General features: G+C 33.4%; 2 protein-coding genes across 4 annotated transcripts in view; one reads left to right on the forward strand and one right to left on the reverse strand.

Annotated features, from left to right (window-relative positions):
- The window catches only part of LOC145684235 (uncharacterized), a 39,394-nt gene extending 20,282 nt beyond the window's left edge, over window positions 1-19,112 (reverse strand). Inside the window, exons 1-2 of one of the 3 annotated variants that reach the window (XM_081756338.1) lie at window positions 18,563-19,112; window positions 5,423-5,922 (exon numbers count right to left, since the gene is read on the reverse strand). Coding sequence is in view for 2 of the 3 variants with exons in the window: in XM_081756336.1 (XP_081612462.1) it covers window positions 5,423-5,805 (383 nt within the window). In the remaining variant the exon portion in view is untranslated. Of the gene's footprint in view, window positions 1-5,422; window positions 5,923-14,325; window positions 14,464-18,562 lie in introns of those variants that run through there. The other 2 variants (XM_081756336.1, XM_081756337.1) reach the window with 2 other exon arrangements.
- LOC145684233 (WD repeat-containing protein 48) overlaps window positions 14,461-19,381 on the forward strand; it is a 144,186-nt gene continuing 139,265 nt past the window's right edge. Inside the window, exon 1 of the mRNA XM_081756331.1 lies at window positions 14,461-14,484. Coding sequence (XP_081612457.1) covers window positions 14,476-14,484 — 9 coding nt within the window. The 5' untranslated portion in view covers window positions 14,461-14,475. The remainder of the gene's footprint in view (window positions 14,485-19,381) is intronic.

The raw sequence follows: 19,381 nt of genomic DNA on the forward strand, positions 1-19,381 counted from the left end.
CAAAATAAAGCGTCTATAATATAATAATAAACGGAATAGTACCAGCAGAGTTCTCCCGGAACATTGTTTCTGAATGAAACACTGCTCATCATCATCGTCTCGCTAAGTCTCGGTACATAATCTGGGACGTAAAAAGAACAATCATGTCTTCAAAAAATATTAATTCCCTACTGGTTCTTGTTAGGTTGTCTAAGCCATTTTCACCCGTTAGCTCCAAATCTTTTACCTAAAAACAAAAAACGTCATAACTAGGGTTGTAATCTGTGTTTTGGCACTTGTTTTGTATCCTTTCTGACATCGTTTTTTTTTTTTTTTTATTAAATCCGTGTTTTGCTCCACTAGCCTTTCTAAGAATACCGTCAATCAATTCCACTCACTACATTTTACATATGATGTCGGTTGGGGAATTACCGAAAAACTTTTATAAAAATACCATTGAGAAAATAAGTATTATGTTTATGTATCATTGGTTTTCTAGCTGCTTTATGCATTTCATCATCTCGTATTTTCTTAAAAGCGACTAAAATTGAAATGGAAGCGATTTAACTGAAGTTAAGCTATTTCTTATAATTTCTAAATTCCACATTTTGGGTTATGTAGCATATAATGAAATATTGTGTCCTTGGGGTAACAAAAGTTCAGGGGCAAGCTCCCGTGGTTGCAAAACTGGTTGTTTCTAACAAAATTACAACGCAACTGAAGTTAAGTAACAAGACGCTGAAAGAAATAACAAGCCCACACAAAAATACTAACGAAAGACAGTTTTAACAAATGTTGAACCATACTGCTAATTTAGACACAACTATTCGTCTTAAACTCAGTACTAGAACGAACAGAATCGTAGTAAAATGATAAAACCCGAATAGAAAAAGAGAAAATTTTTCAGATATTACAAATAAAAATTAGTGTTCCATAAAAAAAATATGAGATTGGAATTAAGTAATTGCAGATAGTCATCCACAAAGTAAGAATATGAACTCAAATTTTGTTTCAAAAAAGTAAAGTACATACTGGAACTTACAACCATTGAGTCACATGTAATTTGTTTTATAACGTTTGGAATCGTATTATCGACAAGACGTATTACGAGACAGGTATTGTTATCAAGATAAAGTATTTTGCTTTAACACGTTAAATACAGCAATTTTATGAACTGGAAGAAAAATTTTCGTTCCACTTTTCCAGCGCAAAACCTTCGATTCTGCTTAGCTAATATATAGGGAAAGGTACTGTACCTACGGCCAAAATTTGGATTTGACTGTTTGCTTGTTGTACCTACGGCCACCTATTACTTAAAATCACGAAGTCGTTGAAATTGGAAAAAATAGTAAAGAATAGGCCACAAATAACATTTTATTTTGTTAATAAACAGATTGGTAAAGGAAACAGATGTTTTAGAAAAAGTTACCAAGGCTTATGCTTGTTAATCGCACACATTTCTCTGAAAAATGAAATTTTTATTTTTAACCCAAGTTGAAATCTCTGAAACCAACAGAAAATGAGAGAAGATGGGATTGACGTGTAGTGTATCCAACTTTTGGTTATCGCACCTTCTTAAGATACCCACTCGTGAATGTCAAGGCCCCTTTTGTAGTCTGTTTATTTACTAGATATGGTGCTGCTCCTTTTGTAGTTTTCTTCAGAAGCTTTTCTTATTTTTCCTAATAGGCTTTTGCTAGTTTCAAATCACTGATGAGTTTGTCAGAATCCTTGAACTGACTTTCTGTCGCCGCCGCCAATTCGATTTTAGGGGAGGGGACTTGGGATAAGGTCTTAAAACTTTTGGCGATATCAAATAGAATGCTGATGGACCTCCAGGCATAATGGTGGCTTCCGATATATGAGGCTCCTGTTGATTTATGCCTGTTGCTGGTTCTAAATGCTGTTCATCCTTGTTCTTCAAGGATGATCCTGCTTCATTGTCATCGGCTACTTTTTCACGGGCCTTAGTGCTGTGGCCGTAGGTACAGCTGATTCGATGGCCGTAGGTACAGTACTCGCAATCTTTACTTTATCGGTTGTCGGTGACAAACCCAACATGGCTTCATCGAAATAAAAATCGGAAATCAATCAATAGAATCACTCCCAATAGTTCTAATGAATTGTGGGTACTTTTGCGTGCGCTGAAGGGGAGAGAAAATTACAGTTTGTTTCTGTATTTTTTTTTTAATTTGACCTCATGAAAACGTTAAAAGATAAACAGCTATTTACTGGGCTAAGATCTCGGAACACGGACACGTGTGGAACTGAAGGGGTAGGAACGAACTCTTCTCTAAGGAATTCCAGATCTTTCCCGAGAACATATGATTTTTGATGAGCACTGGCCGTAGGTTCAGCACTCTCCCCTATATATATACAAAGTATCAGAGAAGTACGTAATAATGACATGGCCTCTCATGGATGATCTAATAGGACTGGAACTTACCGTCCCGTTTATCAACGAACTTCTTTCATATGTGCATCTGCAATTTCACATGGGATATGAAATCACATGGAATCGAACCAGGTTCTTCCATGTCGCGTTGATAAAGTTATGTAAAATTTCTCTACTGAAAAGCTTTAAAGATTATTTTGCCGATAGTTTTACTGATTACATTCACACGAGATTTTACGCAATAATATTCTATTTGTGAAGTCCTACAGAAAAATGTATTTAGCGAATCAGAAATCAGTTCCATCATACTTTGATCCTTGCTGCTAAACAATATTGTGTTCCATTCGGTCCTTTGCACGTTAACCCTTTCAGTCCTGATTTTTTGTTCACTGACCCATTATATTTTTGTCTAATTACCCTTTTTGACTTAACAAATGAAATACAACTGTTATTTTGTTCTCGGGTGGGGTTTGCAGAATTATGGACATAAAATTTGCGTGCGCTATTGTTGAAATACGTATGTAAAATACAAAATAGCATTAGTCGAAAACATCAATATATTACTTATAGTTTAGAAACTCAAAACACATTACTAAGGCAGGAGGAGGATTTATTGCAAGTACTTTGTTTCGCCAAGAATAAAACAGCCTATGTGGCTGAGCTTCGTTCATTGTGATAGCTCCTGCAAGTACTCTACAAGAAATGTGCGTAGCTTCTGGACAACAGATGAAAGCACCAGAGAAATAGCGGAAAGTGATTTAGACATGTTCAAAGAATATTGACATGAAACCCTTGCCATTTTGAAACCTCCAGAGGCATAATATTAATTTTAAAATATGATGTACACATGTTACCACCAGCGCCGAAAGGGTTAAGAAATAATGCTTCACAGTATAGTTATAGACAAATTATTAATCGAATTATAACCCAAATTAATGTAGCAATTAAGAGATATACCACTTCATGAACTTTTTCACACGAGTTGATATCTTAGTTTTCGAGAAATTCCTCGCGGTTATGTGGTTAGTGTACACGTCTCCTTGGTCGGGAGAAATCAGGTTCGATTCCAGGCAGGAGACCATGTACTTTACACAACACTTTAAGCTGTATATTTGCGTTTCATACAACTTGGATGATAAACCGAACACTATTGTTTCAGCTAGCCTATAAAATACTCTTTGCTACTTTTTTTTTTTTTTTTTTTGTAACACTGTACACCGATTTATAATTCATACCAGGTATTTTACTTCGATTGTATTTTAAAAGAGTTTCAGGCTTATGGCAAATTTTGTATATTGAAATTCTAAAAGACAATCAATGTGTTATGGTTATATCGCAAGTCGGTAATTTAATATGGAACGTGTAAATTTTTAATCCAGGCTCGAACTGCAGTTAAGGAATAAGATGCATTTTCCTATAAAATTCACCCTTTGGCAGGAAGCATTTGATCTGAATCATGTTATTTCAAAAGGGTAAAAATTAAAATTCTTGCTGCAGATTTCAAAAGTTTGCAAAAAATTAAAATAATAATAATAAAAATATTTGAAGCACCTTGCCGAAACTGCTCTGAAATAGTCTCGAAATTGTAATGAGAATAGCGCAAAGGAAACATTTTGAAAACAAAATCAAAATATATCCTCTTGCATATATTTCAAATCTTCAGTAATATTTAGCAATCCTTAGTAAAAAAAATCGATTTCCTGTCGCTACATGCCACTTCTCTTTAGTTGAGTAAATCTAAAACTTTATCATTTAATAGAACATGCAGCATACAGTTATTATTTAAAAATAGCTGAAGTGCGGGTGTTCGAATACGAAAGATAGGGTCAAGAAAACATTTGAAAAATATATTTGAGCCTATTGAAATTCTTCTTTAAACCACAATGCAATCGCGAAGCCTAAATTCACCGAGGTACTAAATACGTTCACAAGTTTAATTCAAATGGTGATGTCATTATTCTTAATGAATTATTTAACCCTTCCCTTCCTTCGTTATGAAGTGCATATCGACCAAAGTATAATTATAGAAACCCATTACCACTAAAGTGTAAAATAGTTTTAAAAATATCGTACCCGCTTCAAGCGTTTCCTTATTTTTGCCACTTAAAATAAAGTAAGAAAATAACACCGTGATACAATAAAAATAATAATTATTAATACAAAGTGAGATAATAAAATATTACACAAATTGCACTTTATGCAGTTAAGAAGTGGAGTTTTCAAACCATTGGAACACAGGTACAATTTTTTCTCACGTGCAGTTTATATACACCGAATTACATTTGTAATTAGTTTTGTCATGAACTTTAAATCTGCCTACCTCTTACATGGTGAACTTTGATCGAAGTAGAATGGAAAATGTCAGTTCGGGATAGATACTATGATCCAAAATTCATCAAACAGTTCAACGGTACGGATTTACGTAACTTGTCAACATGTTAAAGTATTATTGAAATTGTCTCGCTCTCTTAATCCAAGCGGAATTTTCGAAAACACTGAACCACATGTTCAATTATTTTCAATGAGAAGCCATTATCTTAAATTAAGAAACTTCTGAGATACTCTATTTTAGTCGTAAGTTTTGATATATTTCCTTAACACACTCTTTTTTTAATCTAAATAGCCTATGGCTTGTTTTCTTCAAAAATATCCTGTCGATGCTGTGAATTTCTCTACAACGAATGAATAAACGAACGATCAGTCTTATAACTATGTTTCCGAAAAATGATAAAATTCTTAGCTTTAGGAGAGATAAACGACCAGTTGTATTATCATTACATATATTTTCAGTTTATGCAACATATAGCTTTCTAGCTTAAGTCAAAGGCAATCGTTTGATAAGTGAAACGAAAATTCCTAATCTTTTGAGCATATTCAGAATCTGAGAAAACAATTGTAACTCTTAAGAAAACTATAATCGATTGACTTTCTAAATTCAAAACAGTAAATTTGGTGCTTGCAAATGCCGATGATTTGTTTCGAGATTCTATGTGCAATAAGCAAAGTGTCTGGTAAGAACTAAAGATTTTATTCTGTATACATAATTACCTTGCGACTTCATTTGTATCTTCTATTCTTCCCTCTTCTATGTTACTTACAGATGTTTCATTTGATTCTTCAGGCTCGTCAGTTTCTTCAATTTTTATCTCGTTCTCACAAATAGTTATATAGGAATCTTCCTCTTTTATTTTACAGTCTGCCTTGATCGAACCAAATTCGTTTGAAGCGGAAGTACAACTCATACTTTCATCTTTCTCTGTGTTGTCATCTGTGAATACTGGGATCTCACAATTTTTTGTGCGAGAACACATTACATTCTTTCCTTTCAAAGAGTTCTCGTCAATAAAAGAATCGTTATTTTCAACTTTAAGAAATATTTGGTTAGTAACCACCAAAGTAAATTCACAATCTGATCTACGCTCCTCTTCCATTATGGATTACTATATTTCTGTAGTTTCCCAATATTCAATGTGACGTTACCAAAAATATATGTAAAAAGATCATTTTATTGTACTTTTTCTTGTTCAACGTTGTTGCAAGAACAGCATCTACAAGGAAATAGAAAAAGGTACAAAATTTAATGACACGAAATTATTTTCTTAAAAAATATCTGTAATATAACTGCAATTTGTCCCATGTATTACTATTACTCATAAATCAACATATACAACGCGTTACGAGAAGTTTCTTTTGGCAACTTTCATATTAATCGCACAATCCTTAGTCTAAGACAACGAATATCAAATAAATTTAAGAAAATTCAAATGTCAGGAATCGAACTACCTTTTAACCATTAGTATATAACGGTGGGCAACTAATTTAACTCGGAATCCGAAACAGACGTATTTAAACTGAGTATTAAACTCGTTACTGCAAAATAGTAAACACTCAATCACAGAAGATACAAGATCTAAACACAGCTTATAATACAGAATCAGATCTTGGAGCTTATAATACAACCTTGGAGAAACAGACTTATGAACTGGCATTAGTTTTCAATCGAACTTACCAAATAAATGCAGTTAATACCGATATGCACGTATAGATGAAAATGCTGTGAGAGTCGAATCGAGTATTTCTTTGTGATATCACTTACCATTGAAGAATGGGATCGCGGAGCTTAGTGCTAAAGCACTTACCTTCTTAGTTGTGAAGTATCCCTGATTCAACTACATTTAAATTTGAATACACAACAGCGTATTTCAGCTTCTTCAGAGTTGTTATGTTGATTCCATAATCACATATGAACAACTTCTTTTATTTAATAATGTAAGATATTCTGCATTATGTAAGATATTTCTGTATATTTTGATGTTAAGAGCACAGAACAAGTTATGAACTTTGAAGTTAAACTAACTCCGCATACAGTGAAATAAACACTAAGTATTTTGCCGCAGAGACAAAATATATCCAGTTGTTCTTCTGAGCCAAATCATTTCGATTTGTGACAAATATTTTTAAATGTTTTGGTATGGAAAAAGGGACATTTAAGATTTTTGAAGGCGAGATGGAAGCAGGTAAAGTGATCCATTACAGACCGCCATCCTTTGGATTCATTTTTCAACAAAATGAACCAACAGCCTTTTTTTCCAAGTGGAAAAGGAAATAATTAAAAAAAACAGTGGAAATAGAAATGTATTTATCTTGAAAAGATAAGGAAAAATATTTTATTGGCCTCCAAATGATTACAGTTTTATTTATTTTTAACTAAACCATCAATTATGGCTAGTATATAGAAGTCACATGATGTAAGTCAATGTTATGCATTTGACACACATGAAAACAAGTTAGCGCCATAGCTCTCAAAACTTCTTTTTCCCAACGGGAATGCTAGGAAGCTATAAGGTCCAGATTTTTCACTGAAACAATAGTTTGCCATCACGACATTCTGAACATTCTCACTACGTATGGAAATACCTTATTATACAAAGAAGTAGAATTGCTACAAAAAATGCAGAACTGAATAAAATTCGCTCTGAAATATATCGGACTTAACTATTTTGATAGTGCGAGACTATTCTTATTTTTGAATAAGTACATATTTAGAACTTAAGCGAGTATACTGATATAGTTCAAACTTAATATTGGCCAAAACAATAATTTTAAATAGTGGTACCTCTCCAACCCCCATCTGAATTGGCAGATTACTAGCTCGGCTGAAACTGATTTTATTTCAAACAAAACGATTTATGTGTAGACTTATAATTTTCTTCCCAACACAGGAATTCATGGAAATGAGTCTTGTAAAGCTAGGTGGAAACGGATACCGGATAAATGTCGTTGACAGACTTCTAGTATCAAAAGACAGCTTACGAGACTCGTATCCTATATAAAATACTTCAATTCAACAGCGAACGCTACAATGACCATCTAATGAGGTTTTGTGTATTCTTACCCTTAATACCCGTAGCAAAGATAGCTTCCAAATGCCTGTAGTCATTCCCAACTATGAAGAGTGTGTCCAGACTTGTATATACGAGGCCTTACTTGAAAACATTGAGCCAATATTTGTGCTTCTCTGATATAATCTAGCAGGCAATAACAGTTGACTATAATGCACATGCCTGAACGAAAACGTCTTATTGCTTTTTCAGAGACTTCTTTGACTGCCCGTCTTGTGTTTTTTCGCTGTCTTGTGATGATGTACTGTATGTTACATGTGTAATTGTGCACATGATTGTTTCCCCTCAATCACTTATCTTCCTGTAAGATAGAGCACTTACAATTTGCTAAAAGTCTCTCTTCTGATCCGGAAGAAGGAAAAGTAAAGTCAGCTTTGGTAATGTTAATTTTGAGTCTGTACTATTATTATAAATCACATATCTTTGTTGTAACTCTCCCTTTTTCGATCAGCTTTCCACTTCTAATCCTGAAGGAAGATGTGTTAGCTGAAAATTTTGTGCTTGGTTCGATAAGATTTTTTCCTATATCCATGTCTACTGACCGACATTCGATGGAACTTGGCAAATATAGGGTCTGAGATATGCAGTAATTCTGGAGGTGCCTTTCGTGCAGTTACCACTCTCTGGGAAACTGAAATTTTCTTTTAAATATCTAAATTTATGTATCAAGTGGGACACGTGAATATTGTTCTTCGAAGACAAATACGTTCAAACCATTATTCAAGAGCAGTTTGGGTACGAGCAGAGAATTAGTATGTAAAGATCTAAAATTACCTTTAAAAAGGAATGCGATTATAAAATGGTACACTCGCCCTAGCCTTTTCGCATTTTCCTATTCTCTTTTCAAGATTATAACGTATTGCGTATATTGTTTTATTGAAAAACACTCCAGACATGCTAACTGCTCTACTGTTACTTCCTTTTTTTAGTATACATAGATTCTCTTCTGAACATCTACATATCAAGATATTATTCCTGCACTTTATATAGAAAGTTTACGCTGGAATATTTTACAATTTAGTTAACTTTAATAAAATTATGCTTTAAGTTTGGTTTTTTAATATTTTTAATTTGTCTGATTCTGATCCCCTTACGGTTACCCAGTATATATTTATCGAACTCAGGTTTGCGATTGTGTTTTGTATTCTCTGTTCTTAATAGTAAAGGTTTATCTTTTTCGCTGTTATTTCAAAATGTTCGTGGAAAAAAAAAAAAAAATTCTGTCATTAAACTGTAGGCCTTGATTTTTGAAGCTTTTATATATATTTTTTTTGACGAAATGAAATAAAATATTTAGTTTAACGTCCCACCAATATAGCTTTTAGGCGAAAATAGACGGAATGATCGTGAAATTACTTTTTGTGCTCTCCATTGGGAATCGAATCTAGGACTATGCTATAGGCACACACGCTAGCCACTAGACCAGCAGCACGACTTAAATTTTTATAAGCTTTTACATTTTTATTTTAATGTATTCTGTCAATTTACTACCCAATACTACATATGTATATGTTAGTGTAATCAGTTAAAAAATTTACATGGTACTTTTTAAATTTCCAAAATCTTCGGAGCCTGCATGGCTCATTCATTGAGAAAGTACTCAATAGCTGCATCACATAAGCATCTAGATATTTCCAGATTTTTCTACACTTTCGAGTGCTATTACAAATTGTCGAATGTCGCAGATTTAAAAAAAAAAATACAAAAATAAACATTGCTTTATATTTTGCGTTTTCAATTTCTTTCCTTTGCTGTATTTGTTTTACATGCATATTCATATATGTGTAGTTCAAATAATGAGATAAGTCATATTTCTGGACTGAAATCGCCGAAAATATGTAAGTAGTTGCACTGTACTGTATTATATTGTCGTGCGTTGATTGACTCATCCAGTTTAAATTTACACTTGATCTTCAATTTTACACATTCTTCCTTAAATTTTCGGTTAATTTTACAATGAATTATATAAATCAAATTACTGTTTGACGATTCCATCACGTTTCTCATATTTTTTTACTACATGCAAGAATACCAACTACGAAAGTTTACCTATACATCGTTACAAGTTTTCTTCAAAGTTTTTCTTTCGAAAGATTACAACTCTGTGATGATTACACGCATTTTCTAATTACCTCATTGAGTTACAAATGTGTCGCTCACATAAATAATTGCATCTACTACTACAGAAGGCGGTACCGAAGTGCAAAATTTACGGAGAAATAACAGAATCAGACGGAGTGTCAGCATGAGAGTAACAAAAGGTAATAAAGCTAATCAATGTAGAGTAATTAATTACGGAGAAAAACGAAATTAATGGCTGGTCTATTCGAGTTTGCATATTGATACAATATTAGATAAACAGACAACAGAGCATAAGACAGTGTTTAAGCATAATAACCCATTGTCTTAATAAATAACCTACTGCGTGTATGTTTTAGTAATGGAGAGAAAATATGAATGTAGAGCGGAAACTAATAAGAGGAGAATTGTCCCGAGCAAGTGTGGTAAAACAGAAAAATCTGGGTGCAATCCCATTTAAAGCTGACATAAGTTTGTAAAGTCCATGGAAGCAAAATGTTAAAGTAATCAAAATATGTCCAAATCTAATCTGTTATATGCACAATAAAGCAGTAGTGAGAAATATAAAATGTACTCTTTCTTTTGTCACAGAGTAGTCCATAAAAAACACGATGAAGTGAAGTATGAAAGCAGAAATATGAAGCCAATCTACAAAGTGTTCACATAAGTGTCACAAGACATGTTTCTTAAAGCAGTGTTTTTCCACTAGCGTCGTTTATGCATCAACCCATCGTCGCTCACGCGCCTCCCGTATGAGCGCACCTCATTACTGCTCGCGCTCCTGCCGGACTCGGTTAGATAGCATTCGTACCGTTTTACACACTACGTAGCGTAAGTTGATTTGTGATCTATGTTCTTCAATTTGTATGCCATATGTCCAAACGCTATAGTTATACTCAGCTCTCTCGAAGTCAATCTGCTTTCATTGAACTTACTTGCTTGCTTTCTGCTTGTCATCTGCTTGCTTTGTTAATGCAACTCCTTCCTTAAGGAGCACTTTCTAAAACAGCAAGAGTTTACTTCCAGCCAAGAAAATTCATATTTCATGAATTTACGTACCAACTTATATAGCAAGAAATACTTGAAAGAAGTATTTTCGTATGTGTTTTGTAATTTTTGATGTCCCAGGGACATATGTTTGATAGGCAGCTTTGTTCTCAATCCTTGTTCTAAAAGCATATTTACATATTACTGTAGCAGGTTGTTTATTATCTTGATTAGAAACATAAGATGGTAAGCGTTCTTCCAACACTTAACAGTTGGAATATACTAATTTTGCGAATACAACACAGACGAATACATTTCCAACAACAAACAAAGCATGAAAATAAGAAATTATTATTATTAACAATTAAAAATGAACGACGGAAATGAAAGAACGCTAATTCTAGGCAATAAAATAACAACAAACAAACAGCAATACAAGGCAAGGTTCTAGAACACAGGTCCCCCTCCAGATCCATCACTCAGCGGCCAAGTTAGGTGAAAAACGACAAAGTACTCTATTTCAAACTATTAACTAACCGAAACACCCCTTGCATAAAAGGATTTCTTCCAATAATCTAAACTATAAAATAACAGTGGGGACAGAGCCCTTATACCCTCCAAACGTACATTACTTTAGAACAGTGGCGTAGCAGCTGCCCCCGCAACCCCCGCAGTGCGGGGGGGCCCCGAGGTATAGGGGCCCCCGAAGTCTTGCGATGAATAAAGATTTAAAGAAGTAGAACCTCAACATTACTTCTATCGGCTTTACAACTAGGGCCCCTTCTCTATACTTTGCAGGGGGGCCCACAAAACTGTGCTACGCCACTGCTTTAGAATATATATATTATTAGAAGAAATGCTTCACTGCAAGTAGAATTTTGGTTAATGATTAATTTCGAATAATTTATTATGTCGTAATTTACAAAACTAGCCCTAAAAACAAAAGTAACGAGGAACATCAATAACATTAGACATTGAAAAACAATATCCATTAGACAATATACCCATTGAGAACAAATGAATTTCAAAGAGCAGCACACTGTATGACACAGTAAACATTTTGAAAACCCATAAAACCTAAACCCGCATACAAATATAATAGCATCAAGAAATATAAACTAATGATACTGTATAATCGATATAGTAATGGTAATGTCTAAAACAACAAATGATGCAAATATAAATGCTAAGAAGGAATACAAACTTGCCACAATTACAGCTGAGAAAAGACATATTTTGAACAACATTGAAGCATCTAGTAATAAATGCAAAGCCGCATGGAAGGTAATAAACTCTGTCGCAAAAGAGAATAAGAAACAAACAATTCCTATAACACACAATAAATTATATATATATATATATATATATATATATATATATATTATGCAATCTGTTGACAGAATACGTAGCAATATAGCATTCTCAACTACACCAGGGTCAAACACCACAATACTTAAATGTGTACAGCATACTAACTTTATATTTAATCTTGTAAGTGGTACTCCTAATGAAATACAGGATATAGTTAATAAAATGAAATATTCTGAGAGTACCAACATATATGATTTATCAAGTAATACGACTAAAAAAGTAATAGATCATATATTATTTCCACTCACTTTTTGTATTAATAAATACTTAATTGAGGGATATTTTCCAAATGTGCTCAAAGTGAGTAAAGTAGTTCCACTTTATAAGAAAGGTGATAAGAGTGATCCAAGTAGTTACCGACCAATTTCTCTAGTCCCTATTTTCTCAAAAATAAAAGAGGCAGTTATGTATTCTCAGCTAAGTAAATCTTTTAATGAGTATAACATAATAAGTAAATCTCAATTTTGTTTGAGGGCAGGCTTATCAACGGTTAACACCCTTGACGTGCTGGTGAGAGAGGTTACACAAGCTTTTGAAAATCGGTTCTTTGCTCATGCTACATTTTGTGATCTGAGCAAAGCTTTTGACTGCGTAGACCACAGTCTACTGTTGAATAAATTAACTAGTTATGGCATAAATGGCACTGGATTGACCTTAATTAAAACATATTTGGAAGACCGAAAGCAAGTTGTCTTTACAAACGGTATACAGTCTCAAAAGAAAAGTCTAATGTGTGGGTCCCTCAAGAGTCGGTGCTTGGTCCACTTTTATTTACCATAATGATAAACGATCAACCAAGTTGTGTACAAGTTCAATCAAAATTGTATGCTGATGACTCCACTTGTGTGAACATAAACCACGATATAGACAATCTTGTGCACATGGCAATAGTGTTTTAACTGAAGCAAGTTTGTGGTTTCAAGCTAATTGTCTTCATCTCAATAGAAGCAAAAAACATGTTATTTGGCTTGAGGGAAGTTTCAAATATTAACATCACAAATAATGTAAAGTTTCTGGGTGTTTATGTCGATAGGAGGTTATCATGGGAACCACATATTCAATATATGGCTAGTAAATTGTTTAGAGTTGTCTACCTTCTGAAAAGACTGAAACATTATGTATCGGATGGTTATATAAGAACTGCATATTTTGCATTCTTTCAAAGTATTCTCCCATACGGTATATTCTTTTGGGAAAAGCTTCACGTATTAATGATATCCTATTAATCCAGAAAAAAGTAATTAGAATTATGACAAATTCACATCAAACAGTGCATTGTAAACCTTTATTTAAAAATTTGAGAATATTAACTGTGATAAATATATATATATATACAGCTATTTTGTGAAAAACACACTACCTGAATTACAGTACAGATACAACTTGCATTCGTAGAATACAAGGTACAATAAATATAGATGTACCACATAAGAGACTCAATGTGTCGAAGAATAACTATGATGTACTAGGCATAAAATTGTATAATGGGTTACCAAGTCAATTAATTTCAAGTTCCATGAATGTGTTTAAACAAATTATACAATTGGCTACTAGAAAGGCCGTTTTATTCATTAGATGAATACTTTGTGCAAATTAAACGTAATACTTAACATATTGTAATATTTTGTTGTAGATTTTGACGTTGTCTATTGCCATAATTGGTTCAAGGACAATAAAATTATTATCATTATTATTATTACTAAAAAAACTATAAAATGTATACAGTGTAACGTACCGTTTATCGGTACCTAACTTTATTGTTATTATTTCTTTTGTTTGTTTGAATGGTCTCCGTTTACTAGAATCGTGCCATTCGTTCTAATACGTGTTCGATTTGATTTGTTTTTGAATGTTGGTTTTTAATGTTTATTTATTGAAATGTTAATGATAATATAATGCAAACCTCTAGATGGTGAGGTTATACTATATCTGAGCACTATACTTAAAAGTAATGCTACGTTTGAATCAATATTAATTACGAATGTGATTACTCTGTAAAATTATATTAAATTCTATATCAGATCCTGGATTTTGGCATAAAATTTATTAGTTACGTGTATTATTACTAATATAATTAACTGTGGCAAAAACTATGGCACTTAATTAACTCACCCAAATTTCTAGACACACATCAACCATTAGTGTAGCACGGCGTTAGTCACTTGTTACATTTCAAGTGGAATAGCGGCAAAGATGGCGAATTGTTAGACGTGTTAGGATGTGAAGTGTTTAACTGCTATTGGAGGAAATTGATGGAGGTACATGGCTCAAGTAAGTGCGCTGTAAAATTACTTTTATTCTAGTTTGGGAGAATATTAATTCAATTAAATAGTTAATACTTACTGCTAATTGATAGGACTTTAAGATTAAAGGCGGTCGTTATAGTAAAAATATTTTAGTTTGCGATATGAGATATCATGACGTAGCCAGGTATTGAATGATGCATCATGTTCCATACTGATGTAAGAATAATGTGACGCAGTCAGAGCTCTCTAGAAAATATGAAATTTGTCGCCAGCAAAAAGCTGTATTAGGTGTAACAGTTGTAAAATCTTTTTCGGCACAACCTGTGATAATTAGGACTAAATTGGAGGCTCTGATCAAAATTTAAATTTAACCTTGCTTGTGGAACGGCGTTACAATAGTCATCCATAGCTATGCGTGGATGATAAATTTTGTTGTCTTACGGATCGGGACAGCTTTGGGGCTTGTCTCTACACTAACCTGAAGAGGTGAGAGCCAGAGAAGTCCTGAGTCGTCGAACAAGTTATCAGGTAAACCAAGTTTACAGTTTTCTTCTTGTCAAACCATTTGGACTGTTGATAACAAGATCTATGGTACCATTCGTGTGGTGAACTTTGAAGCATTGGAAAATATTAACTGTTTACAAAATTTTTATCCGTACTTAGCAATAGCATGACGAACATGTGCGAATAGTACTTTGTATTGCGTCACGCATCTCATAGGTTCATCGTAATATTTCCGCTAATAGTAGCAGAAAATTTAACATGTAATTTCTAGCCAAATTTAATATGCAACTTCTAACAGCTCGATTATCCGGTATAACTATAGAATAAGCCTCAGAGAAATGCTTGTTTTTCTTGAAATGTCAATGGAGATCAACTTGTCACTCTTTATTAATTAGTTCTCAGTATATTGATCCATGGAATAAAATATTATGCCTAGATTATAATCAGGAAAGTGCTAACTTTGCAAAACATCTTAGATTTTTTCTTTTCTTTTCTTCGTCATTCGTATCATCTGTATATATATATTGCATGTTCATTAATACTAATAATTAGTGTAGTACTTGTTATGTTGCAAAATGTGATCCCATGGCATGTAAGCCAATTTACAATATTCTACAAATATATAATGTACGAAATGTTTTTCTAAATAAAGTGATAATGTAGTATGTAATTATGGGCACATAAACAATACGTGACAGAAGTGCACGGAACATTTTTATTTTATTTTATTTATTTCTCGCACTTTCCTAAAATTTTGAACGAAAGATTGAAGGATCAATTTAAAATTATAAGGATCGTTAGGAGAAATGTTGTGTCATTATGAAGATAGTTCATTAAACAGTAACCTATTTGACCTGCCAAAGAAGCTACTTACAATGTGTCATTTATAAGCTTGTCCTTTCTTCTTTGTACGGGGAAGCTATTGATATGCAAATTTTACTATAATAATAATGGGCCTTATGCAGGGTCGTTCTGACACGTGATTAGCGCCATACTAAAGAGTTCGACTAACATATGCTCCCTGCAGTAGTCAGGTTTTTAGTATGACACTAATCATTCTTCAAAACGGCTCTGCATAAGGTGGAATATGTTTATAAAAACCCTATGTGATGACAGAATCTAAAAACTGAAACATTGTAAAGTCGAGATAATTGAAACAAAATTTATTTGAAAACCACAATTCAAAATTTTATATCAATCTTTCTAAATTGTAACTTGATTCTGAAATTGAATTAATAAATAATAATTCCAAATCTGAATCTATGATTCGAGTTCAGAAAGTCTTATTAAAATTTAAGAGTAGATTAGATAAAAATAATAATGAACATTGTAAGTTCGTGTGGAACATGTGCTAGATGGTACACTGACTAAAGTCTCATTGTTGGTCTACTACTTTAGCAAGAACCTAATTAGCTTTAAGATTCCGTTGCGCATGTAAATTAGAAATTATTATTTATTTACTTTTCCTTTATTTGGCTTGGCATTTCCAACCGAAGATTACCCAATACTGGTTTCAAAATTGACTACTACATCCAGGATTTTATATATATATATCAATAGTACGTCGTTACAAAATTGGTTACTGAATATTCAGAGTACGTTGTCATTTTCTTTCATGATGCAAAAAGAGCGTGTCAAAATTGACGATCCAATCTAGGATTTGCTTGGTATGTTTTCATTTTATTTTATGGCCCTGAAATAGGTCGTTACAAAATTGGCGATTCAAGCCAAGATCCTTTTCCATAGAAACGAGAGTAAACATTGAGTTTAAGTAACTGTTCAAAGCAAGCTGTTACAACAGAACACGAGATGTAAAGCAAGATATAAATACTTCAACAGATTCACGCAATACAATTACATACCACCTCTACCGCCAATGAAAATTCAACATCAGCTCCGAATACGAAAATGAAACAAAACAATTTCAAATAAATAAAAAGTAAAATGAAATAAAATGTGTGCACGTAAATTGAAAGAAACAAAAAACATCATTTATCTAAAATTAAAATAAATTAAAACATTACTATTAATTTATGTATAAAACAATAAACCTACATATAACTAGTGTGGTTAAGAAACCAAACATAGCAGTGGATTGTTCAAAGATTGAAGTTGAGTGCTCTTAATTTTCGTAATAATATACTTCAACGATAAAAAGTTCAAAAACCGGAAGAAAAGAAGACAGAAAAGGAACCAAAACCAGGTACGTAAAATATATTTTATTAGTTTTATGAAGGAGACCTGTGTTCTAGAACCTTCCCGCAATACAGCATTGAAAACGGGGTATTGCGACTTTAATCTAAAGCCGCAAATCTGCGGAAGATCAAGCAAGTAATTTCCTTACAGAATAATGTATTTTAATGCAAAACGTGAATTTTATACACAAGGTAGTATTCCTTCATAAAACGGCACAGAATTACTATATGGATCCATAATTTGTAAAATTTACAGAAGAAATTTGTAATAATATTTTAATAGTGTAGTTTGTTTAATAACATTTTAATGGAAATATGGTGCGCACTTACGTCTGAGATGCGAATATAATTGGAGATATAGATATGAAAGTCGAAAGTGGTATCTCGTATTCTTCCATAAGATAATTACAGACGGATGGCTACTTAGTGAACGTTTTTCAACATATTACAAGCATATTGTATTAACGTAGTTTTTGAGCAATCGAAGTAGTTAGTGTGTTTAAGTCCGACAAGGATCGTTACTTAGAAACTAATGAAAATGAAGTGTAACATTTTACAGAAATATTTACGTTCACGTAGCCATTGTGCACAGTGCTTAAACTCATTTAAGGCGAAGCAGGATATATGAAAGTAAGCGGAACTATTGAAAGATTTTTTAAAAGATTTTTAGTGGCCATCTTTTTTTTAATATCTAAATTTTGATAAACGTAGAAACCGACGAGCCCTGTTAGGCTCCTAACCCTTTTCTCTCGCTCAGCTATGGTTTCTGAAGATATCATTCAAGTTTTTTGCTGACCTTGTTTTTGTCTAAATCGCGATAAAGATAAAAAAAAAAGCAACGAACTCTGCGGGGCTTCTAATCCCCTTCACTTGCTCAGGTATGTTTTGTGAAGGTAGCATTGGCGCTTTTTAGTGGCCAGCCTGTTCTTCTGTATATAGTGATAAAGGTTTTTTTTAAAAAAAAACGTGACCTGCACGACTTCTAAACCCTTTCGCTCGCTCAGCCATGTTTTGTGAAGGTATTATTATCCCATTCTTGTAGTAGCCATCTAGCACAAGTTGGTTGGTGTTTTTGCAGAAGACTTGTTGTAATGGATCTGCACCGGAGAATGCAACTGCACACGTCAAAAGTGATTGCTGAAGGCATAGAAAGTGAATGCAGAGAGAAAGAAGTGTCTTTCATGAATTTGTATGATCCGTAAAGTGAATCTGCATGCATAAAACCTCTACTGTAAACTGGTTGATTGTCTCAAACTAATCTACCACTACAACATTGCATTTGCACTGGGACTACTATTAGAATGAGGAACTTCATGATCGTAATACATGTTGAAGAATATAAGTACCGATATTTCACAATCGTAATGCCTGTTGAAAGATTGAAGTACTTTATAATTGTAATACCTGTTGGAAATTCCGTGCATATCTTATGTTACTGTTTGCCCTTTTTGAATTTTTGTCTTTGTTCGCTTACGACTACAAAAATTCCATTTAAAAGAGGCCTCAACAACTATTCCCCCATCTGTTAAGAATCATTTGTCTTGTCTTATCTTATCTTGTCTTATGACTATTATTAGTCAAATAGGTAGGTGCACCAGCTTACTAGGCATATGTGCTACTAATGCGAAATTGTCAAATGTATACCTCAAACAGAGGATTTTTGATTCAAAAACAAAATAGAATAAAATACAGGACACAATCGGGAAAAAATGACACAAGTCAGGAAAAGGTCAAAATCGGGAAAGAAGTTCAGACAGGGAAAGAGGGCAAAAAGCCAAGATGAACAGGGCAAACAATTAAGGGTAAGTGTAAAATGAAAAAGGAAAGCGTAAAAAAAGAAGGGAATGTATGTACGTGTAAATGTAACAGAAAGTGTAAGTGTATAGCAAGTCCCACTTAGCCTTCTTCCTCACGGAGCACCACCAGACACGAGGCACCCATTACAACAGCCCATTGTTGCCACAGTCCTAGCTCTGAAGTGGGCTGAAAAATAGTACCAAATTGAAACAAAAATTGCTGAATTCATTTTTTATACCAGTGTAATACATGGCTCTATAACACGAAACTAAAACAGGTACAGTTCTAGAACACTCCCCCTCCCACTTCCAAGAGTCCAAATCAAGAAAGTGCTCTTCTTAAAAATTAGTTTTTTTAAAAAACATCGAAATAGAGGACCCCGAACAACCATGAAAGTAGATGAAACTTTTCTCGCACGTAGGAAGT

The sequence above is a fragment of the Thermobia domestica genome, chromosome 4, assembly GCF_964235325.1.
Source record: "Thermobia domestica chromosome 4, izTheDome1.hap1.1, whole genome shotgun sequence".
Classification (NCBI taxonomy): Eukaryota; Metazoa; Arthropoda; class Insecta; order Zygentoma; family Lepismatidae; genus Thermobia; species Thermobia domestica.